At 39.5% G+C, this 24,734-nt stretch overlaps 1 protein-coding gene and 1 long non-coding RNA gene across 2 annotated transcripts in view; one reads left to right on the top strand and one right to left on the bottom strand.

Moving 5' to 3' along the window:
* Nucleotides 1-21,157, bottom strand: part of LOC131506871 (histone PARylation factor 1) — a 30,000-nt gene extending 8,843 nt beyond the window's left edge. Inside the window, exons 1-5 of the mRNA XM_058720920.1 lie at nucleotides 21,024-21,157; nucleotides 16,380-16,539; nucleotides 13,950-14,139; nucleotides 12,660-12,758; nucleotides 4,329-4,479 (exon numbers count right to left, since the gene is read on the bottom strand). Coding sequence (XP_058576903.1) covers nucleotides 4,329-4,479; nucleotides 12,660-12,758; nucleotides 13,950-14,139; nucleotides 16,380-16,539; nucleotides 21,024-21,071 — 648 coding nt within the window. The 5' untranslated portion in view covers nucleotides 21,072-21,157. The remainder of the gene's footprint in view (nucleotides 1-4,328; nucleotides 4,480-12,659; nucleotides 12,759-13,949; nucleotides 14,140-16,379; nucleotides 16,540-21,023) is intronic.
* Nucleotides 21,158-23,219, top strand: LOC131506873 (uncharacterized). The gene is made up of 2 exons (XR_009259204.1): nucleotides 21,158-21,391; nucleotides 23,141-23,219. It is a non-coding gene; the product is annotated as an uncharacterized LOC131506873 (long non-coding RNA).
* Nucleotides 23,220-24,734: the final 1,515 nt, after the last annotated feature.

The following is a 24,734-nucleotide window of genomic DNA, read 5'->3' as shown; positions in this document are numbered from 1 at the left end:
AACAGGCTCCAGGCTCCGAGCCATCAGCCCAGAGCCTGACGCGGGGCTCGAACTCACGGACCGCGAGATCGTGACCTGGCTGAAGTCGGACGCTTAACCGACTGCGCCACCGAGGCGCCCCAAAACTTGTTCATTTTAAAGTCTTCTCACCTAAGTCTCTATATCTTAAAACCTATTTCATATTTCACTCAGATGACCCCACTCTCTTGCACCTTTCATTATCTTTCTTGTTAAAAATTTTTTTTAATGTTTATTCATTTTTGAGACAGAGAGAGAGAGAGAGCGCGCGCGCACCTGCAAGTGGGGGAGGGGCAGAGAGAAAGGGAGACACAGAACCTGAATTAGGCTCAGGCTCTGAGCTACCAGCACAGAGTCTGACTCTGGGCTCAAATTCACGAACCATGAAATCACGACCTGAGCTGAAGTCGGACACTTAACCGACTGAGTCACCCAGACACCCCTCATTATCTTTCTTAAGTAACAGAAGGTACAGATTATTCAAAAGAAGTTCTCAGGAAACAGCTCACCATTTGGAAAAAAAGTCATATTTATATCTTACTCTTTATACCAAAATAATCTGCAGTTGGATTTCAGGATTAAATGTAAAAATAAAACCATAAATCTACTAGAAGAAAAGGCAAATATTTTTAATAATTTTAGAGAAGATTTATTTATAGATTTAACTACATAAAATTTAAAAAGTCATGTAAAAATCAAGAATAAAAGATACTCATAAAAAATACCTGCAATATATATAATAAAAATAAGATTAATGTGGGGTGCCGGGTGACTCACTTAAGCATCCGACTTCAGCTCATGTTATGATCTCACGGTTTATGAGTTCAAGCCCCACGTTGGGTTCTGTGCTTAGAGCTCAGAGCCTGGAGCCTGCTTTGGATTCTGTGTCTTCCTCTCTCTCTGCCCCTCCCTACTCATGCGCTTGCTTGCTCTTTCTCTCTCAAAAATAAACAAACATTACAACAAAATAAGAGTAATGTCTTCAAACTATAAAGGAGTCTTAAAAGGAAAAGACTAACATCCAAATTAAAACACAAGTAAGAAAATGTAAATTCTAACCCTGACAGAAAAATGGCCAAAGTTCAAGCAGTTCACCAAAGAAATACAAATGGCCAGTAGATAAGTGAAAAATATTTAATGTCCTTTATAATCAAAGAAATGCTTATAAACGACATATCATTTTACGCTCATGCAAATGGAAAAGGCTAATAGGGACTGCTAACACACAGCAGTGGCAAAAGTATAGGGAGAACAGGCACTCCTACATTGCTGGTGGGAATGTATGTACCCTAGCTTAACTTGTAGTGGGTAGTTTCGCAAACAAAGAAAATAAAAACTCCACAAAATGAAAAGCCAGCAAAGAAAAACAATACACACGCAGCCACTTTAAGCGACTATGGACCCGGCAATACTACATCTAGTAATTTCTGAGGAAATAACCAAATGAGTGTGCAAAGAAAGGTGTAATAGTTATATATGGCCAGGTGTGTCCTATTTGTGAAAAGTTTTAAGCAACCTAAACTATGAACATAGCACAGTGATCTACAGTCACTCAAATATTTATGAAATGGATCTTCAATTTAGCAATATGAAATGATAATCAATTTTAAGTATAAAAAAGGTCATAAAACAGTATTGATAATGAAAGAAAAAGAAAGCGATATAGCTACTAGCTTCATCTTCTACTCAGGCTAATGCAAAACAAAACCATGGGATGGATATATTTTCACATTTTTCATAGATGATTAACTGCACTAATTCTCCATAAAGAGGTATCAATTATTAGCAAAGCACCAGAATCCCAATTTTATTATGAAGACTAGGGCTACAAATTTAGGAAAATCTTGGGCAAGGGTGGGGGATATTCTGAGGCATCAGAATCAGAGGATGGAATGACAGAATGATGTACTCTCATTTTACAGCAACATTAAATCAGTGTTCATTTTAAAAAATGAAATCTAGGTATAAAGGTAAAATGGCATATGGCCAATCAGTAAGATGGTGTGGAAAGAAAGCTAAATATGAAAGACGTGAATTTGGGCTTCGGGTCACTTAAGATTTTCAACAGGGAATAAAGCCTCTGTAAACCTCGATTTACTGATCTATAACACAGGATGAGAATTCCTTTGCTGATTTGTTGCAGAGGTCGAATGAGGTAACTCCTAAAGGCTTTGTATTCCAAAGCACCATAAAGTACCATTAAGAATAAAAACAATGATTTCTAGTGTAGCATATAGTGCACTATTATGCCAGGATGGATATATTACTCTCATACAGAAGGACAAAATCACTAACTCACATATATGAGTGGAATTGAATTTTTTGAAACTAGAAATATATTAATTAACTGAATATCTGACAGTAGAACTTCTTTTTAATAGACAAGGAACCAAAAAGCAGAATCATCAACCTATTGTACTTGGGAGGATAAAATAATGGTTGTTTTTTAAGTTCTGTTTTTCCCTTTATGTTTTTACCAGTTAATGTTATGGAAAGAAAAAACATGTACTAAAAAGAAACCTCATGGGGAAGGGAGCCAGGATAAACATACCTATGAAATTTAAACTCCATTATATCTTATAGTTATGGAGAAGAATTAAATCTCATTTGAAATAAATTACAGTTGATGGTAGAAAAATAAAATAAGGCTCTGATGAAAGAATTTATTATAAGCTCTTCTGTCCACAAATATGCAGTAGTCAAGCAGATTAGGAATACATAATTACAAGGCAAGAAATGCTACCATTCCTGGGGTGCCTGGATGGCTTACTCAGTTAGGCGTGGGACTCTTGGCTTGGGCTCAGGTCATGATCTCACAGTTTGTGAGTTTAAGCCCCCATCAGTCTCCTCTCTGATAGCGCAGAGCCGGCTTGGGATTCTATCTCTTCCCCACCACCCCCCCCCCCCCGCCCCTCCCTTGTTCACTCTCTCTCAAAATGAATAAACTTAAAAAATTTTAAGGGGTGCCTGGGTGGCTCAGTGGGTTAAGCATCCGACTCTTGATTTCAGCTCAGGTCACGATCTTAACAGTTTGTGAGTCTGAGCCTGGCACTGGGCTCTGCACTGACAGTGCGGAGCCTGCTTGGGATTCTCTCTCACCCCCACTCCTCGTCTCTCTGCCCGTGCCCCGCTTGCTCTCTCAAAATAAATAAATAAACTTAAAAAAAAAAATACTACTGCTCCTTTTACTCATCAGGTAGGAGAGGCTCCCTATGTAAACTAGGAAGGGAAAATGGCAACATAACATCTTGAAGTAATTTAAAAATACCTCCATTGCAATGACTTTCATTCAAATGTACATTTTTAGAAATTATTTCTGGTCTCTAGGATTAAAGGAAGAATTGCTGAGACTGCAGTTTAGTGAGTGTAACTTGTCTGAGTATCACCCCTGCTGCAGAAGATTTTCAATGACCAAATAAATACATTTAACTACTTAGTTACCAGTACTAGTTTATCCAGAAATAACTAGAACTAAATTTGGCCTAGAACTTTCAGATGAACCGGCCACAGTAGATAATGCTGGGAGACGGGGGTGCCCTCGTTTCACAGTGGTAAATGTCCTTCTTCACCCGAGGTTATAAGAATAAAATCCTATAGAATTCTCATTTACCCCAAAGCAGAATTCTTCTGTCTTGTCCATTAACTTACTCTGAAATTTGTTAAGTGAAAAACCAAAAGGATTCAAAACCCAGAAGTCTTTGCCATTTACAAAACACTCCACTCACACTGCAGGTGTTAGAAGTGAAGCAAAAGGAAATGCTGATGGGGTCAGTAAGGAAAAAGGAGATAGGACTGCTTATACATACATTTGCTGCAAAAATGAACAAATCTTAATACACATTGTCTCTCAAAAGGAAGTACCTTTGAACCCTTAACTAAACCACTCTAAGGCAGACCTTTACAAAATTACTCCCCAGAAACACCTTGTATTAAAGCAACCGCCGTTAGCTATTAAAGAAATTTAAGTAAACGCAGTACACAAAGCTGCTTTCACTCAACTGTATGAAATGAGTAACTGGTAAAACAAGACGAAAAGAGTGAGAGGTACCGGCATGAGCTGGTAACCAGAGCAGCACTAGCCCATCCTGGGAAACAACTTCTGAGAACCACCCAAGCAGCCCTGCTCACGGGCTGTCTTCTCTCTAATGACCCAGACAGGGCAGCCCCACAGGAGCCCTTGAGGGGGTATCCAGCTCTTCTTAGGGTGGGGCAGGAGAAGAGAAGGCTAATGTGCAGGTGGGAAGGAATCAGGACAGGAAAATCTCTGTTAAAAAGCAAAACAGTCTGAGACTGACAGATTTAAACCATACTTTCTTATCTCTCTGTTTCATCTTCATGGTTCTCTGTTCCAGTGAGTACCCCAGTTCTCTGGCTGCTTCTGTGAGTTTTTCATCTATGTTTTTCAAGAGACTAGTTTTCTTTTTATCTGTTACTTCCTTAAGTTTTTTCATCAGAAAGAATCTGAAAAAGAAGTAAAAGCCCTCATTATTATTCAGGCCACTGTACTAAGTATACAGATCTTGGGAAGTTAAGGGAGTATGTTAGAGACCTCCAATTCCATGCAAGAAAAAGACTGCAGATTACCAACAGTTCTCTCAAATGTCTAATAGATTTCTTCAAGAGAAAAACAATTATTAATAAAAAGCTACCAGTCACAGAAACAGCAAGCATGATTCAAGTCTGCATTGTCTCTATAATGTATTGTCTCTATAATAAAGATAAAAGACTAGGGTGCCTGGGTGGCTCAGTCGGTTAAGTGTCTGATTCTCAATTTCAGCTCAAGTCATGATCTCACAGTTTGGGAGTCTGAGTCCCGCATCAATGCTTGACTCAGTCTGTCTGTCTGTCTGTCTCTCTCTTGCTCTCTCTCTCTCTCCCCCCTTCCCCTGCTTGTGCTCTCTCTCAACAATAAATAAATAAATACACATTTAAAAAAAGATATGAGGTATTTAAAAAATTGAGATTAGGGGGGCCTGGGTGGCTCAGTCGGTTAAGCGTCATACTACAGCTCAGGTCATGATCTCATGGTTCGTGAGTTCGAGCCCTGCGTCAGGCTCTGTGCTGACAGCTCAGAGCCTGGAGCCTGCTTCGGATTCTGTGTCTCCCTCTCTCTCTCTGCTCCTCCCCTGCTCATACTCGCTTGCGCGCTCTCTCTCTCTCAAAAATAAATAAAAACATTAAAAATAAATAAATACATTAAAAGGTGAGATTAAACCAAATTTAAGCCGTATTATTGATAATAACATACAGCATACTGCCTTGGAGAAGTGTGGTAGGACACAAGAAAATAGTATATGGATACCAAAAAGGATTTTTTAAAAGGAGCCAGAAGATACTTGCAATACTTAGGATCAGCAGACTTTTTCAAACTGTTATCTACAAATTTGTGTTAAGATAAATTTAGAAAATGTAAAAGGAAATAAAAGCTATTTTATAAGCTTATACAAAAGCACAATTCAAAATAATTTTAAAGTATGTGAAACATATCATACATCAATGCCAGTTAGGGAAATAGTTACATTTTATCATAAGCAGGTTAAGATTTTGCCAGCAGAGCAGAAGGTTCAGGGTAAATGCAGCAGGAAGCAGCACTCAGCTGGACACACAACTCAACCCCCGTCCTCTATAGCTACCTCCAGACTCTCAGAAGGAAACTTCCTTCTGTTTACTACTAACATCTGCCAGTTTGCTATGGCTGTAAAGAGTTTGGAACATTTAGAGTATTCTTATCCCCATTTTACAAATAAGGAAACAAGCACATAGGATAATCAACTTACCTAAATTCATAGAATTAGTATGAGTGGACTGAAGTGCAGAGAAGCCAAGACCACCAAAATCATTGTCTTCTGATTACAGCACACATATTACACCTAATGTTACCTTCAATCTTAACCAGCTGTGTATCAAGAGAATGTATTTACATTAACCATTATAAGCAAACTGATAATGTCAGTTCTAGGTAAATCAATCTTTATAGTCTTCCCTACCCTGTCTGGCATATGGGCATACAGGCCTTCAAGTACTCTGTGCCACTTGCTTTCATACTTCCATGCACATACTGTCCCCTTGCCTAGAACACTCTTCTTCCCGTTCTTTGTAGTAAGTTCTTATGCATTCATCAAGGTCTAGGTAAAATATCCTCTCGAAGACTTCCACCACTACTTAAGGTACTTACTATCTGTCTTCTCATACTTAATCACAGTATTATGACTATTTCTATATCAGTTTATTAGGCTTCGGTCTCTCAGCTTCAAACCTACTCTCCAATACTTTGCTTTGTGATGCCTAAAGTTGCAATATGCAAACAGAAACAATCACCTTAAACATTTGTACTCTGTTACGTTAAATCCAATGGGATACCTTGAACCCTGAATGAATCCTTCAGTGGTCTTTGCAAAATACTGGTTCACTAAGTTATGCAGATCTTACAAATATTGAAATTTTTCATTTTATCAAATTCTCTCCATTACAGAAATTGAAGACGACACAAACAAATGGAAAGATATTCTATGCTCATGGATTGTAAGAACAAATATTGTTAAAATGTCCATACTACCCAAAGCAATCTACAGATTTAATGCAATCCCTATCAAAATATGAACAGTGTTTTTCACAGAATTAGAACAATCCTAAAATTTGTATATAACCACAAAAGACCATAAATAGCCAAAGCGATCTTGAAAAAGAAAAACGAGGCTGGAGGTATCCCAATTCCAAATTTCAAGTTGTATTACAAAGCTGTAGTGATCAAAACAGCACAGTACTGGCACAAAAACAGACACAAATCAATGGAACAGAACCAAAATCCCAGAAATAAACCAATTATGTGGTCAATTATCTTCAACAAAGGAAGCAAAAATATGCAGTGGGAAAAAGACAGTCTCCCAACAAATTCTTTTACATGCAAAAGAATGATACTGGACCATTTTCTTAGGCCATATACAAAAATAAACTCAAAATGGCTTAAGGACCCAAACATGAGACCCTGAACCATAAAATTCCTAGAAAACAGGACAGGCAGTAATTTTTCAGACATCGGCTATAACAGCAGCTTTCGAGAGGTCTTCTGAGGACAAGGGGGAACAAAAGCAAAACTGAACTATTGGAACTCCATCAAAATAAAAAGCTTCAGCACAGCAAAAGAAACAACCAACAAAACTAAAAGACAACCTACAGAATGAGAGAAGGTATTTGCAAATGACATATCTGATACAGGGTTGGTATCCAAAATACATAAAGAACTTATAGAACTCAACACCGAAAACACAAATAATCCAATTAAAAAATAGGCAGAAGACATGAACAGACCTTTCCCCAAGGAAGACACAGAGATGACCAACAGACACATGAAAAGATGCTCAACATCACTCGCCGTCAGGGAAATACAAATCAAAACTACAAGGAAGGGTGCTTGGCTGGCTCATTCGAAAGGGCATGTAACTCCTGATGCCAGGGTCTTGAGTTTGAGCCCCATGTCGGGTGTAGAGAATACTTAAATAATTTTTAAAAACCTACAATGAGATATCGCTGCACGCTGCACAGAATGGCTAAAATAATACAAGAAACAGTATTGGTGAGGATGTGGATAAACAAGAACTCTCATGCACTGTTGGTAGGAATGCAAACTGGTGTGGCCACTGTGGAAAACAGCATGGAGGTTCCTCAAAAAAATTAAAAATAGAATTACCACATGATCCAGTAATTGCACTGCTTGGTATTTACCCAAGAATACTAATTTGAAGGGATATATGCACCTGTATGTTTGTTGCAGCATTATTTACAACAGCCAAATTACGGAACCAGCCTAAGTCTCCACTGATAGATGAATAAAGATGTGGTGTGTGTGTTTGTGTGTGTGTGTGTGTGTATACATATATATAATAAAATACTATTTGGCCATAAAAAAGAATGAAATCCTACCATTTATAACAACAACATGGATGGATCTAGTGGGTATAATGCTAAGCGAAATAAGCCGGGCAAAGAAAGATAAATACCATATGATTCCACTCATATGTGGAATTTAAGAAACAAATGAACAAAGGGGGGAGGGGGAAGCCAAAAAAACCTCCAGACTCAACTATAGAGAATAAACAGATGGTCACTGCAGGGGAGGTGTGGGGGAGGAGGGGAATATGCGAAGGGGATTAAGAGTATACTTATCTTGATGAAACTGAGTAATATATGGAATTGCCAAATCACTATTGTACACCTGAAACTAATATAACGCTGTATGTTAACTACACTGGAATTAAAATTAAAAAAAAAATAAAAATTCTATTACATCACAATGTGAAAAAAATCACGTTCATTAATATTACCACCATCTCACTAAAAAGTCTTCAGGTAGTGAGAAGCAATTAAGCTCACAACGGTGGTTACAAGCTTCCTTAATTCTAATTTTTGCTCTTGAAATCTCAAATTTTATCACTAACAACAAATACAGTCAGTTGTTTTCTTTGGCTCATTTGAGAAAATGTCTGCCAAACACCCACGTCAGACTATCCAGACTCTGTCAGTCACTCTCTCAAATAAACGAGAAAAGCTCAGCTCCCAACTGTATCTCTTAAGACCGTTTTCCTGGAGATAAACGTTAACATTTGAGGATGCAGAAGGGCTTTCCACGTGCTTCCCATCACATTACACAAAATGTTAAACAGATTGTGTACTCGATGGTAGAGATCTAATATCTTTACTGCTTCATCACTGACATTCTTAGATGACATTCACATTATATTACTGCTGTGAATGACAACGGTAAATCTGGTGTCATCACCTTGATTCCTGTCAAGGTATCATCAGTATTACCCACCATTACCTTTGTGCCACTGATGCAAAAATGACGTATTATCACAAATAGTTTTGACCTCAGAGTCCTCCTAAAAAAGCGTCAGGCACCCCTGGGAGTCTACATACCACTGTTTGATAACTGCTTTTCAGGTTCAAACCTGAATATACATCAGAACCTCCTGGGTTAAGGGTTAAAAGTACTTGGAGCTAGTGTTTGAAAAATCATTGCCTACAGTAACAAATCCATATGACCCTGTATAGAAAGGCAGGGTGGCAGAGACCATGGGGGCAGCAGGCAAGAAGAAAAAAGATTATTTAACAAGTTGACCCATGATCTATTGGCCACATTTATTCTTTTACTAAGTACCAAATGTTTTACACAGTATTTGTGCCTGCACAAAGTAAGCATTCATCAAATGAATGTTCATTCATTTCTTTTTTTTTTTTTTTTTTTTTTATTTATTTTTGGGACAGAGAGAGACAGAGCATGAATGGGGGAGGGGCAGAGAGAGAGGGAGACACAGAATCGGAAACAGGCTCCAGGCTCCGAGCCATCAGCCCAGAGCCTGACGCGGGGCTCGAACTCACAGACTGCGAGATCGTGACCTGGCTGAAGTCGGCCGCTTAACCGACTGCGCCACCCAGGCGCCCCATGTTCATTCATTTCTAATGCCCATTTACATTTAATTAAAATTACAGAAGTATAATTACAGATTACATTTAGATATACTTATAACATGTATTTAAAAAAAAATATTCCTGGAGTGCCTGGGTAGCTTAGTTCGTTGTGCGTCCAACTCTTGGTTCTGGCTCAAGATACGATCCCACAGTTTCCTGGGTTTGAGCTCCACATCGGACTCCATGCTGACAGTGTGGAATCTGCTTGGGATTCTTTTTCTCTCCCTCTCTTTCTGCTCCCCACCCCCCTACACTGTCTCTGTCTCTCTCAAATACATAAACTTAAAAAAAAAAAAGTTAAAAAAAAATTTCCTGAATGTTATTCGAGATGTACTGAAGTGGCATCTCTAGAAGTAAGACCTACAGAGCTTAAGGTGAAGTACTCTTAACCATAACTCATGAGGTCCTGATATGCAGTCAGGTTTAAAACCATTAACTAGCAGTTATCAAAGAATGGTCTGAGGACACTATGGGGTCCCTGAAACCTTGCAGGAGGTCTTTGAGGTCAAAACTATTGCTATAATTATTTTAGAGAAAAACAAAAAAGAGAGAGAGAGAGAGAAAAAAATCATTCTTTTTTTTAAGTTTGAGAGAGAGAGAGAGAGACAGAGAGAGACAGAGAGAGAGGAGAGAGCACATGCATGGAGGGCAGGGGCAGAGAGAGGGAGAGAGAGAATCTCAAGCAGTCTCCTTGCTGTCTGCACAAAGCCCAGTGTGGGGCTCCAACTCATGAACAGTGAGATCATGATCTGAGCCAAGATCAAGAGTCAGTCGCTTAACCAACTGAGCCACCCAGGCACCCCAGTATTAAAATTCTTTAATCTTTACTAATGTTTGGTGGCTGAATTTGCATCTTTTTGGTATTAAATTCTGCACAAAGAGAACTAGTTTCCCTGAGCATAAAAATAATGTTTATTACAAATAGTCTTCCTTAAAAAGATCTTACTCAGGCTGATAAAGAAATAAACTAAGTGCACTGATTGATTAGTTGATTTAAGTAAAGAAAGGTGCCAAAAAACTAAAAAACAGTTATAATACCTAAAAAGTATTCTAACCTTTTACTTCTAAACTGAGATAAATTATTGAAGGTAGAAAACATTCTTTGTGTGAAATAACATTAGGTACTCAAAGAGTTCCTGGTCTTCACCTAAATTATACAATTGTCACCAATTTTTGTTTCCTTTTTGGTGTTCTCCAATAAGCTAAAACAAAACAAAACAAAAAACAAAACAAAAAACCCCACAAAAACCAGAACAGTCTTGGATTACTTTACCACTGTATCTTTCTTTTTTAAAAAAGAATTTTAGGTGATGGGGCACCTGGAGGGCTCAGTTGGTTAATGTCCAACTCTTGATTTTGGCTCAGGTCTTGCTCTCATAATTTGTGAGTCTGAGCCCCGCATTAGGATGTGTGCTGACAGCACAGAGCCTGCTTGGGACTCTTTCTTTCCCTCTCTCTCTGCCCCTACCCCATTCACACCATCTCTCAAAATAAACAGACTTTAAAAAAAGATTTTTACTAAGACTAATGAAAAGTCCTGCATTTTTGCATACCGAATTATTTGTAGAATGAATAAATTATTTATGCAGCATCTACTGTGGGGCAGGTACTGTGCATAAGGAAAAGCCTCCACCCTCATGGAACTTGTATGTTAATGCAAGAGACAGGTAATAAGTAAATGGCTACAGTTTCTAATAAAGATACCACCAATTTAAATTGAATAATCTGAAGAGTTTAAAAGAATATATAAATTGTAAACAACAAGAAACACTGTGGAAAAAACTGGGAGGTATCAGAAAGACAAACAGCTTTTTTCTGACATCCACCATATAGTTGCTCTTTCAGATATACCAGTATGCAGGCAGCAGTCCAGAGAGGGCACCTGTTGACTTAGTTTGAATTGTTTACTGGAAATTTGCACTACTGAGTCACAGGGAATAGAAGTCTTTTCAAGTAGGGTATGAAAAGAGGTCACACAAAACATGACCTATTTATATGGAAGGTGACAAAGATTGCTTTCTTCATTTTATTACAATGTAAACTGCACAGCTGCTGCCAGACAGCTTCAAATCGAGTCTGTGGCTGGCACAGTATATGGACTGGCTCACGCAGCTCCATTCAAAGCCCCTTTCCCACAAGAGCTTGCTACATTTCCCACACTACTCTTCAGCTCCGGCTCCACAGGAGGCCTAGCTCCTCTCAAACAGATACAATTCCTTGAAATCTGAAAGGCAGAACAGATACCAGGTGGAGGCTGTGCGTCTGTTTCCAGCAGTGACTCGTTAGAGGCATCAGACTATTCAGGAGCAGCTACAGCTGAGATGTCTTCAGCTTCTATCTGGGCTGAGAGGCGGAGGCAGGGCAGCCCTTTTACTCCCACAGGTTCAATCACAGACAGTGACTGACGAGAATGACCTGTGGCAGCAGTTCTTGACCGCTCCCCAACAGCGGCACAGCTATAAACTCCACTGCCGAGCCAGCTCTGCCACACAACTGGCACGTCTGGAGGCTCCACTGGCCCTTCCAAAAATTTTATGAGCGCCCGACTTTATTTTCTTTAATTCCAGTATAGTTAACGTATGGTGTTATATTAGTTTCAGGTGTACAATATAGTGAGTCAGCAATTTATGAGCACCTGCTTTTACCGTATTAAATCTTTGAACTGTACACAATGGGTTCTTTTAATGGACTCTTAGTGATGGTGTTTAAAATAAAATGCTTAAAAATCTTTCGATTTTGCCATGGGACTAATGAAGTCAAGATTAGATAATATTTTTCTTAAAGTAATTTGTTTTATAAGATGGGTACTTTTTTGGTGAAAAGTAGCCAAATAGAAGTGTGGATACATGTCTGACTTCAGCTCAGGTCGTGATCTCACGGTTCGTGGGTTTAAGCCCCACATTGGACTCTGTGCGGACAGCTCAGAGCCTGAAGCCTGCTTGGGATTCTGTGTCTCCCACTCTCTGCCCCTCCACTGCTCACACTCTGTCTCTCAAAAATAAACATAAAAAAAAAAAAAAGTGTGGATAAGAATATCTGCAAACATCATGGAAGTGACCTCTTGAAATCTAAAATTTTGTAGTTACCTCAATGTGCCTCAGTGATGGACTGAGACAGTACAAAAAGTATAAACAAATATTATAAATAGGACAAGGATTAAAAAATTTTCTTACTTGACCGCAGCAAACACATTATCTCCACTTTGAACAATTATGCAGTTTTTCTTTGCTTCATTTGTACCAACATATACAGGAAGTTCATCAGGAGAATCCCTGTGTAAGCAAAAGATATTAAAAATTTAGTTGCCCATCATTTTATCAGGCAAATAGAATTTTAGACCTATAGACAATTTATGTCTGCAGGTTTTTAAGAAATTGGGACAAATTTGCCACGTTTAAGCTCTAAGTTTCTTAGGAATATCTCCAATAAATCTTGCTTATATAACAGATCTAAAATTAAAATTCTTAGGACCTAGTTACTTTTATATCTAAATACAAAGAAAGGGGGAATAAAGCCTGTCAAAAGTAGGGGAAATTACACACAATCCTCTCCACCTTAGTTTTATAGTCTGTGAAAAAAGGTAGAGAAACAAAAAGAAACAGGACAAACAGAATTGTAAAACATGAGAAGGAAAGGGATACAATTCATACATATAATCAAATCATTTTACTTTACAATAAAGGATACCAATACACAGCAATGAAGTGACTCAGCCAAGGTCCTAGTAAATTAATGGCAAAGCCAGAAGCAGAATCTATGTAACCCAATTCCCAGCCCTTTGTGCATTCTACAGTACCACACTTCTCACTAGGCAGGTTTCCTCTACTTCCTGTATTATCCCACAGTGAATCTTCAAACAGCATCTCTACTGATAGAAGTGGCCAAGGTATTTTTTCTCTCTCAAGGTACTTCTATTTCTTAATAGTCTAAGCATTTTGCATATCCATTTAATCCTTTTAACATTCCCATTATGTTAAATTATGTACAGATTATTATCTGTATGTACAATTATTATCCTCATCTTACTAGAGGAAACTGGGTAAACAGAAACCGAGTCATAGAAAATCACAATCATTAAAGGTGGCTGGCACATGGTCACTCAGATAATAGAACCAGTCTGACTCCATAGCACATTCTTATTTCTATGGCCCCTGGAAGCACAGGGCTAATTTAAGCCATGGCAGCTGCTCTAAATTAACTTTCTTGGGCCACAAGAGTGTTTCTGAACCCAAAAGGTAAACAAGTTTATAACCACAAAGGAAAAACCAGTGAGGTTCAACCCTGAAGAATTCACTCATCTTAGGGTAGGCTACAATGATATTATCAAGAACATTAAATGCCTATGTATCCACCAAAAAGAGGAAAACATGCCCTTCACCTTGAGTCCAGTGAATGTCTACTTATATTCTTATATTATGTATACAACCTAGTAGCTGTATTTGACAGAAGAAAAGATCCTTTACCTGAAATACCCCATGTGGAACTGAGTTTTATTATCTCCAATAATAATGGTCTGGAACTCAGGAGGATCATAGTAAAATCTCCAGTGAAGGTTAAAATTCAGGTTTGCTGACTTTTTCTTCATTTTATGTTTTCCGGCAAGGATATCATAAGGACCCACTAATCGAAGTCCAAGGCTTGTGGAAAGTGAATCTATAAAGTAAGTTTATTGAGACAATAACTTTCTGAAGGCAGACAGGAAAGGCCTTTCATTCGTAAACTATTTCTAAGAAATTTTCTTAAAAAAAAAAAAAGCTTCTAAAATCAAAGAACTTCAGTTACATTTGAAGACATACATAATGAAAAATCAGAGCAATGAAAATGTGGCACTCACATTTAAGATTCTCTCTTAAATTTACAACTGATTACATTTCAAACATTTCTGCTGTCTCTTATTTTAGACAAAGCCAGATTGTTTTGTATTCTCATGGGCACATTAGAGCTTCAAGTACTTACACTGTCTCATTATTATGTTGTTATTAGCCTCAAATGTTTGTAGCACACCCATATTAAGGAAGAAATAAGATGGACAGTAAGTGAATGTGCATGGAGGGTAAATAATTTATTTAATAAAAAATGTATTTAATGAAAACATTTCCTTTCCCTTCCTCCTACCCCTCAGCCAACTATCACTCTCAATTCCCTTGCCTTTGGCCAACCCTAAATCTGGATGATTGCATCTCTTCTCCAACCACAGATCACAAAGGGAGAATGCTAAATAAAACCAGTCAGTGTGCATGTCAAACATATCTTTTTGTATCAGATGGGTCCTTGTTGCTGCTTTAAGAGAGATTAAGCACTCCAGGCAGGACCTGGATATGTAAGGAGATGGGGATTGAGAGAGGAAGAAAATTCTTGGAAGAGGTGACAATACAAATAAAGGCATAGAAACAGTTTATTCAGAGGGGAAAAATAGTTCAGCTTATTTGGAACTTAGGGTAGCATACACTGATTTTTTTTTAAGTTTATTTATTTTGAGAGGGGAAGAGGAGGGGCAGAGAGAAAGAGATGGAGAGAGAGACAGAATCCCAAGCAGATTCCATGCTGACAGCTCAGAGTCCAATGCGGGGCTTGAACTCAAACTGCAAGATCATGACCTAAGCTGAAATCAAGAATGGGACACTTAACCAACTGAGCCACCCAGGTGTCCCTACGCTAATTTTTAAAGTAACAAAAAACTAAAGTCATCCATCTTATTAGCCAGTTATAACAAGGTTAATAGTCTGATATACAATAACAAGGTTTTCCTCCTTCTATGAACATATAGATATTTTAAAGACAATCATGCTGTTTTATAATGGTTGTTTTCCATTCTGCCCTCAAACTTTCTGAATATTTTTCCATGCTATCAAAAATTTTTTCCTAATCTTTAATAGCTGTATGATATTCCATTATTGAGACATTAACCATTTCTAATTTTTTTTACTCTAAACAATGCTTCAGTGAACATCTTTGCTAATACATGTTGTACAATCATATTTTTAGAAAAGTTGCTGCACACTTTAAGTGTTTTGCTATATTGCCAAAATTGTTATCTACCAATACACATTTCCATCAGTAGTATACGGGAGTGCTTCTCTCCCACCTGTTAAAACAGCACAAAATGGTGAAAAGTAACTCTGTCACGATTACCAGTTTTTTGTGCATTCTTTCACAGACAGTACATAAGCACAGAGAAAGTACATAGGAATACGTGTGTCCTTGACTTCTAAAAAATATATATGAACGGGATGGGGGTGGTCACCTGGGTGGCTCAATAGGTTAAGCGTCCGACTGTTGATCATGATATCACGTCATGATCTCACAATTTGTGAGTTTGAGCCCCGTGTCTGGCTCTGTGCTGGCTGTGTGGAGCCTGCTTGGAATTCCCCCTCTCTTTCTGCCCTTTCCCTGCTTGTGCTCTCTCAACATAAACTTAAAAAAAAAAAAAAATACAAATGGTAGCATACTCTACACATTTTTTTTTCACTTGACATATTTTAGGCACAATACTTTATTATATAAAATCTACCTTGTTCTTTTAAAACTATGAATATCCACCGATAGATGTGTTACTGTTTAAGCCATTTCCCACTTTTGTTTCAATAAATTTGATTGAAATGAACATTTTTAGTTCATCTAGCCGCCAAGTTCCTAGAACTGCTAAGTCATACTAAAACTCCTGCAACAAATCAAAGTACTTGTTTTCCTTTAAACCCTCATCAAAGCATGTTGTGAAATTGTTTACCTTTGCCAGTATAACAGGGGATAGTCACATATTATAGCATTATTTTTCTATTTCTCTTAGAAATATCTTTGAAAAAGTTCCTTTTCAATGAACTGTTTAGATCCTTGCTCCAGTTTCCTACTGTCTTCTCCACTCGGAGAAGCAGAATGATTCTGGAGCAACTCACCAGCTGGCTTTTCAGGATCAAGCTCTTCACAGAACTTCCAGAAGTGATAGAAATCTTCAGGCAGAGAAAGCTTATAATGATTTTCTACTTCTTGTCGAAGGTCACTGGAGACATCAGCTTCACAGGATTTACTCTTCTTCACATCAACTGTGTTTTCACACTGAAAGTCAGTACACAAAACTTTGTTTCTCCAAAAGTAATTTTGGCAGCTTTCCTTGCATAACAATATTGCTCATTTCTGTTCACCCAACTCTGAGATATACATTTTCCTTAAAACTCTACAAATGGTATTTCTGAATAAAATCTAGAGATTCTTTTGGGCAAAGAAAAAAGGAAAACGGTTTATAATATACAGCGGTCAAGAAGGATACACACAGTAAGTCTTTAAGTATATTTCTCTAAGATAATGGAAATACAGAAAATAAAAAAAAAAAAAACAAGTATAAAAGGTAAAGAACAGGAAGGGGAATAAGGAATAGGAAGGTTTTGCCTTCTTTGGGTAAATAGGTCATCATGCCCTTTAAGTAGATTCAGTGATCACACCGGAAGCCAACTGCAGAAATAATTAGATAAAAGGGGATTTACTAGCTAAAACATTTCAGAAAAAGGTCTTTAATACCAGGACTAAGTTATGATACTCATCTTTTAATATCCCTGCAATATGGTCATTATGTAAGTATGGTAGGTTTTATAATGTCTACTTGATGAATTTCCATAAAGGTTATGGTTAGTTGGAGGTTATGCTTAGTTGAAGGTTACGTATCTTTAGTTTTCTCAGTAGCAGTTTTTTTCTTTCTGGGAACCTCGATCCTTTCTTTTTGGATTAAGTTTCTTTTTATTCTTCCTTTCCACCTGTATCAGTGCTTTTCAATTAGGAGCGATTTTGCCTCCCAGGGGACACACTTAGTCATAAATTTAGGATAGGGTGCCACTGACATTCAGTGGAATAGAGGCCAGGGATGCTGTTAAGCATTCTACAATGCACAGGGTCAGCTCCCTTAACAAACACTTACCAGGTTCAAAATGTTCATAGTGCAAGGCTGAGAAATTCTAACCTAGACATTTCTCAGATTTTATTTTCCCAGTAGGCTCAAGTTTATTGATGTTACTTTATGTATCAAAGTCTATAAAATTTATTTATGAATCAGTTGACACACACAAGAATGTTCTTGGGCCGGCTCAATCGGTTACGTGTCCAACTCTTGATTTCAACTCAGGTCATGATCTTACAGTTTGTGAGTTCCAGTCCTGATGGGGCTGTGTGCAGCCTGCTTGGAATTCTCTCTCTCTCTCTCTCTCTCTCTCTCTCTCTCTCTCTCTCTCTCTCTCTCTCTCTCCCCCTCCCCTGCTCATGCACAGACACGTACTTGCTCTCTCAAAATAAACATTTAAAAAAAAGTTCTTGATAGCGCTGTTTCTAAGAGTAGGAAACGCAACAAATGAAAATGCCTATTGACATGAGGATGTGAGGTTATAGGACTTCAAACAGTGGAATATTCTGCTTAGTGGAAAGAAAAATATAGCCACACAGAATATAGATCAGTCTTAATGTTGAATGAAAGAAAAAAGTCCTTGAAGTTTATATGCAGCATGATAGCCTTTTTATGACACTCAAAAACAATAAATAAGTTTGAGATAAAGCTATAAAAAGAAGGCAAGACAAAACATAAAATTGAGGATGGTAGCTACATAAATAGGGGTGACAGGAAGCCAGGCAGAAAAGATAGATGATGAACACAAGTATAGCTATTGTGTTTTAGTTCTTGGGTAGGGCAAAGGGTTCAGATATTTTTTATATTATTATTAAATAAGGTAAAGAGGACTATGCATTGACCAATGATTTTTTTTTAACGTTTATTTATTTTTGAGACAGGGAGAGACAGCATGAACGGGGGAGGGTCAGAGAGAGGGAGACACAGAATCTGCAACAGGCTCTGAGCTGTCAGCACAGAGCCTGATGTGGGGCTCGAACTCACGGACCGCGAGATCATGACCTGAGCCGAAGTCGGATGCTTAACCGACTGAGCCACCCAGGGGCCCCGGTCATAAAACAATTTAAATTGAAGAAAAAGGCTATTGAAATATGCATCAAGGAGCACCTGGGTGGCTCAGCTGGTTAAGCATCTGATTTCAGCTCAGGTCATTATCTCATGGTTCATGAGTTCTAACCCCACACTTGGCCTCTCTGCTGTCAGTGCAGAGCTCGATTTGGATCCTTTGTCCCCCCTGTCGGCTCCTCCCTTGCTCCTGCACTCTCTCAAAAATGAATAAACATTTAGGGGTGCCTGGGTGACTCAGTCGATTAAGAGTCTGACTCTTGATCTCGGCTCAGGTCATGATCTCATGGTTCATGAGCTGGAGCTCCACACTGGGCTCTGCACTGGTCAGCGTGTAGCCTGCTTGGAACTCTGTCTCCTTTTCTCTGCCCCTCCCCCGCATGTGCATGCTCTCTCAAAAGAAAAATTTTTTTTTAACGAGTAAACATTAAAAAAGAAAAGAAGGGGTGCCTGGGTGGCCCAGTTGGTTGAATGTTCGACTCTTGATTTTGGCTTGGGTCATGGTCTTGCAGTTCCTGAGTTCGGGCCCCACATCGGGCTCCATGCTAACAGTGTGGAGCCTGCTTGGGAATCTCTCCTTCTCTACCCCTCCCCTGCTTGCTGTATCTCTAAATAAATAAACATTTAAATACATTAAAAAAGAAATATGGATGCAGAAATGAATGTTGATAATAATAGTAAAGATAACAGTAAAAATAATAAATAATAAACGAAACTTATCATGCACTTACCATGTGCCAAGTCACTGTTCTAAGCACTTTCTATAAAGTAACTCATTCAATCCTCACAATTGCCTTATGAGCTAGATACTATTATCCACATTTTACAAATGAGAAAAATGAAGTAACTTCCCTTACATCCCTAACTGAAAGTAGAATGGTTAAACCCAGATCAGCTGGCTCCAGAGCACAGATTCATCCACTTTATGCTGCTTCTCCAATTACATACAAAAGAGTAAGAACATATGGGCACCTGGGTGGCTCAGTCAGTTAAGCATTGGACTCTGGCTCAGGTCATGATCTGGCAGTTCGTGAGTTCAAGCCCTGCCTGGTCTTTGTGCTGACAGCTCAGAACCTGGAGCCTGCTTCAGATTCTGTGTCTGCTTCTCCCTCTGCTCCTCCCTTGCTCAAGCTCTGTCTCTCTCTCACTTAATAAATAAATAAGGAACTGGCCTAAGTCCTGACCTATCCTCCCTTATGTTTTCACAGCAGTCTTTGGTTATGCTTTCAAAGACTGGCTCAAACTTAAGATGTTAGAAAGAAAAGCCTTAATCTACCTTGCTGAAAGACAGTTTTGCCTAATGGTTAGGTTGCCTGGATTGACTCTGGACTCTTCTGCTTTCCAGCTCTGTCACCTTAGGGAAGTCATTTAACCTGTGCCTTATTTTCTTATCTACAAAAAGGGCATGTAATACCTACATCACAGGTTTGTTAGGAGGAATAAGCTGTTTGTGAAAATACACAGTAGTTGTAGCAGATAATAAATACTAGCTATTACTGTTAATTATGGTCTCTATAAATTCATTTTCATCTTTGTTTTATTTCTAATACTATCACTCAAAGCAGTTTACAGCACCTTCAATGGGAGATAAAGATTTTTTCAGCTTTGTCTTACCTCACACACTAATTTAGTAACCTCAAATCCCCAATAACTAGAATTTAGTGCAGCTGTCCTCTTCATTGGCTACACTCATCCTTTACCCCTGTGTTCCTAGAAAGCATGACCCAATACAAATAATGCTCAGGCCCTCTAACAATTAAGCGAACACTGTCCTGCTTTATCCAGTTTATAATCCAGAGGGAGTCATTTTTCTGAAAACTTTCCTTATCACAATGACATTTCTTTCCTGCCTGAGTCTCCTAATTGCTACAGCAGTAAGGAACTTCTGAAATCGTAGAACAGGATGAGAATTTGCATTTAATTTATGCCCCGCCCCCATTAGTGCCTTTATAATCAGGTCCCTCCTTCCCATCTACCAGACTCCAGTCAGGCAAAACTCCGCTGTGCCCAAACATCCTCTACACTTATTTCTCTTTTATTTCTTATCCCTTTTTTCTCTCTTTGCCTTAAAAAGCTATTTCCAGCTTAAGTTGCCCTAAAAGATTTCCTTAACAACCTCCTGGGACTCAGATCCTCCTTCCATGTTTCCCCAGCACTTTCTACGCAGCAGCGTTACAATACCAAACAACAAAAAAAGTTAAAGTAAAATGTTCATTTGTGCCAAGTTGGGGGCCATACATGGGGGCAGTGGCAGCATGATTCATCCTGAAACCGCGGCGCCCAGGCAGAGCCTGGCATATAATCAGTTTCCAATCAACATGTTGCTGACTGAACGACTGAACCACTGGTTGTCTTACGCGGCTTCCCCCAGGAACCGCAGCACCGGGAGGAGCGCACAAGAGGAGAAAGGACTACTTCTCTGGTCCAAACCCCAGCAGAGCGGGAAATAGCAGCCAGGGCAGACAGTCGTTCCCAGGCACACAGCAACCACTCAATGACCACTGGATAAATGCAATGTGCTGCCCCTTGGTGCCCTAGCTATTACCCAGAGAGCTCGGCAGAGCTCACACACCCACTGTGGCAGTACCTGCTGCCCCTCCCCGCCGGCTCTGCGTTTCCCGCCGCCGCCGGCCATTCTGTAGTCGCAGTGCCTGTGGTGTCCCGCGTCCCGCCGTTGCTTCCGAGCGCCGCCAACTGCTTCCGGTTCAAGAGACACCAATCAGAAACCCTGCACTGCCAGGGCCACGCCAGAGGGAAAAGCCTCAGCCGTTGCCCCGCCCCGCCCCGCGAGGCCCGAGAGGAGGATGGCGGAGGCCCCGCCCACTTTCCCACCGAGCGCGGGGGGCGGTGCCGCTTATATCCACCCTTATTGCCTCACCGCGCAAGCTGCTGTCGCGCAGACTAGCTGCAGGGATGCTCCTGAGACTCCAGTGTACCGAATTTGGATCCGTTAAGGTGATCCGGACTTCCTCTTTAGGTGTTTACTAGTGTCAAGGCTGGATGTATGGCACTGCCATCACCCAAACCCTCGTTTTTCCTTGATTTATATTTATTTAAAGCATTAAATGTTGTCTTCCTCTTTTCCATCTCTCTACCTTCTCCACTATACTATTGCTACCTAACAGTAACTCTTATTCTTAATTATCTCTCAGAAGAAAATCAGTTTCTCTCATTCTTTCTTACAATTTGGATTGTGTTCTCTACACCCTGCTATGCAAAGTGTACCCCCAGGAGCATCAACATTAGCATTTTGAGGAGAGCTTGTTAAAAATTCGGGACCTAGGGTGCCTGAGTGGCTGAGTCAATTAAGCCTTTGACTCTTGGTTTTGGCTCAGGTCATAATCTCACGGTTTGTGGGATCCAGGTCCATGCTGACAGGCCACAGCCTGCTTGAGATTCTCTCCCACTCTCTCTGCTCCTCCCCTGCTCCCAGGTGTGCATTTCCTCTCTCTCTCTCTCTCTCTCTCTCTCTCTCTCTCTCTCTCTCTCAAAAATAAATGAACTTAAAAAAAATTCAGAATCGCACACTTACTTTCTCTAAAAGATAAATGAACTTAAATTCAGAATCCCACACTTACCGAATCAGAATCCGCATTGATGCGTGTGCACATCAAAGTTTGAGAGGCACTGCATGCAAATGATCTCCTGGTGCCTCCTCCAGTGCTGCCATTCTGGCAGGTCTTCTGCCTCATTCCTGAAAGGATTCTCTATTTCCTGACTGTCTATCTTCCCTTTTCTTGATTTTATACCATAGCTTTGTGGAACCTATCCTCCGTGAGTGATTCCCTCCCCCTTTTCATTAGACCTCGCATGTCTGTACTGTCTTTATTCTGGCTGAGTATGAATTCTCTGTTGAAAATAATTTTTAGTCAGAATATTAGAGGCCTTGCTTCACGATGTTTTAGCTTGCTTCACGATGTTTGTCATTACCTGATGATTCCTATTCTTTATAGGTAACTTTCTTTCATTTTAAAAAACACAAATTTATTATCTTATAATTCTGGAAGTCACAGTGTAAAATCAGTCTCACTGTGCTAAAATCAAAGAATAGGGACACATTTACCTACTTCATCCTCAAGTAATTTCTTTATGTGTAACCTGTTTCTGTTTTGTTTCATCTCAAGAAGTTTTAGGATTTTCTCTTTATTCCCAATGTTCTCAGACACCATCACGTATCTTGGTTATAGGTGTTTCCTCATTTTTATGGAGCTGGTATTTGGTAGGTTGTATTTGATCTTGAGACATATGTCTCGGTTCTGGAGATTTTTCTGGTGTTATCTATGGCTAATTTTCTCTATCGTCCCCCTCCCTCATTGTATGTCTTCTTTTTCGGAAATTCGTTATTCAGATGTTTGACCTTCTTGAATGATGTTTTTTCTTATTTGTCTGTTCTATTTTCTATCTCCTTTTTCTTCTTGTTCTACTTTCCGGATAATTTTCTGGATTTAATTAGACAAATATATCAAATTATTATTTTGGTTTTTTTTAATGTTTATTTTTGAGAGAGAGAGAGAGAAAGTGTGTGTGTGCAATTGTGGGAGGGAGACAGAGCATCCAAAGCAAGCTCTATGCTGAGAACAGAGAGCCCAATGCAGGCCTCAAACTCACGAACCCAGGAGATCATGACCTGAGCTGAAGTCAGACTCTTAACTGAACCACCCAGAAACCCTGATATCAAATTATTATTATTCTTTTATTATATAGGCATGCCTTGGAGATACTTTGGGTTTGGTTCCAGACCATGGCAATAAAGCAAATATCACAATAAAGTGAGTCAAATGAATTTTCTGGTTTTCCAGTGCATATAAAGTTAGGTTTATACCATACTATAGTCTACTAAATATGGAATAGTATGATGTCAAAAAAATGTACACCCCTTCATTTAAAATATTTTATTACTAAAAAATGCTAACTATCATCTGAGCTTTGAGTGGAATCTTTTTGCTGGTGGAGGGTCTTGCCTCAATGTTGATGGCTGCTGATGGATCAGGGTAGTGGCTGTTGAAGGTCGGGGTGGCTGTCGCAATTCCTTAAAATAAGACAACAATGAAGTTTGCTGCATCAGTATGTTGCTGGGTGAACTGGGGACATCTCTGGGCCCTGAGGCCTCTGCCCAGACCATGCCCAGGATGTTGCTGGCAGCTCTTGGTCTCATTGCAGGAAAAGAATTCAAGGATGGACCAGACACATTGGTTGAGTGGCACAAGTGAAGAGTCTATAAAAGAGACAGTACACTCTGGAGATGTGAGGGTGGGCAGCCTCAGGGAGAGCTGCCTCCCCAGGACTGGTCTCTATCCTTTATTGACAGTTGTTAACTAAGGCGTGGAATATTTATTACCTGGGTAGGGGATTTTTGGGGAGCAGGGTTTCATGTCTTTTCTCCCTTACTTGGTCAGGGTCTCTGGCCTTCTTTATCTTGGGTCTGTCTGGTTTGATCTAGCTCCTTGTGGCTTTGTTTGTGAAATGCTACCAGGACAGGTTGCTAACTTTTCTGATAAAGGGCCTTGACTTCTCCTTTGCTGGCCTCCAGGCATCCTGGGAAAGTCTAACTACCTGCCTACTCTGGAATTCCCCCCTCAAGGGCCCTCTGGGCCCTCAAAATCTTTCAAGGGAAAATGGGTGACAATCCATCTTATGTAACTACTTCATGCTGGTATGGGGCATTGACCCTGCCAGAGGACTCCAGAAGTCCTTGCTATCTAGGTTTTAGGAAACCTGGAAGGACAGTGGAGTAGAAGGAAGCTGTAGATTGTTCAAGGGGGTGTTGGTAGGCTTCATCTTCATGGGGGATATAGGTTGGAATGCCTGGTACATCATCATCTGGAGATGAGATTGTTGGAGTCTGGAAAAGACAAATATGACAAGAAAGTTAAACAAACAAGGTCCAAGAAATAAAAGTGACAATATAGCCACTAGTGGACCTAAAAAGGGCAAGAACCAGGGGATAGATGGAAGCACCTCACATACAGCATTCCAAATACCACTAGAAGTATCAGCTGCTTTGGTCATTTGATGGAGCCTTTTGGCTTGGTCATATAATTTTCAGATGTTGTCTTCCATCTGTCCAGTGCTGTTGGCGTAAGTGCGACATATTCTGTTAATGACAACACATACCACGCCTTGTTCAGCCGGTAAGTAATCCAAAACCAGCCTGTTGTCCAGAACCACACTGGCCAAAGATTGGTGTGGCTTGGAGAGATCTGAGCAAGTGGATGCAGTGGTAAAAGTGAGTTTATCTAACATTGCTGTCAGATTTTGAAGAGTGGTTTCATGATATACAAATCTCCCACAAGGGGGG

This window comes from Neofelis nebulosa, chromosome 3, assembly GCF_028018385.1.
Source record: "Neofelis nebulosa isolate mNeoNeb1 chromosome 3, mNeoNeb1.pri, whole genome shotgun sequence".
Classification (NCBI taxonomy): domain Eukaryota; kingdom Metazoa; phylum Chordata; class Mammalia; order Carnivora; family Felidae; genus Neofelis; species Neofelis nebulosa.
This window is presented reverse-complemented; position numbering and strand designations above follow the sequence as displayed.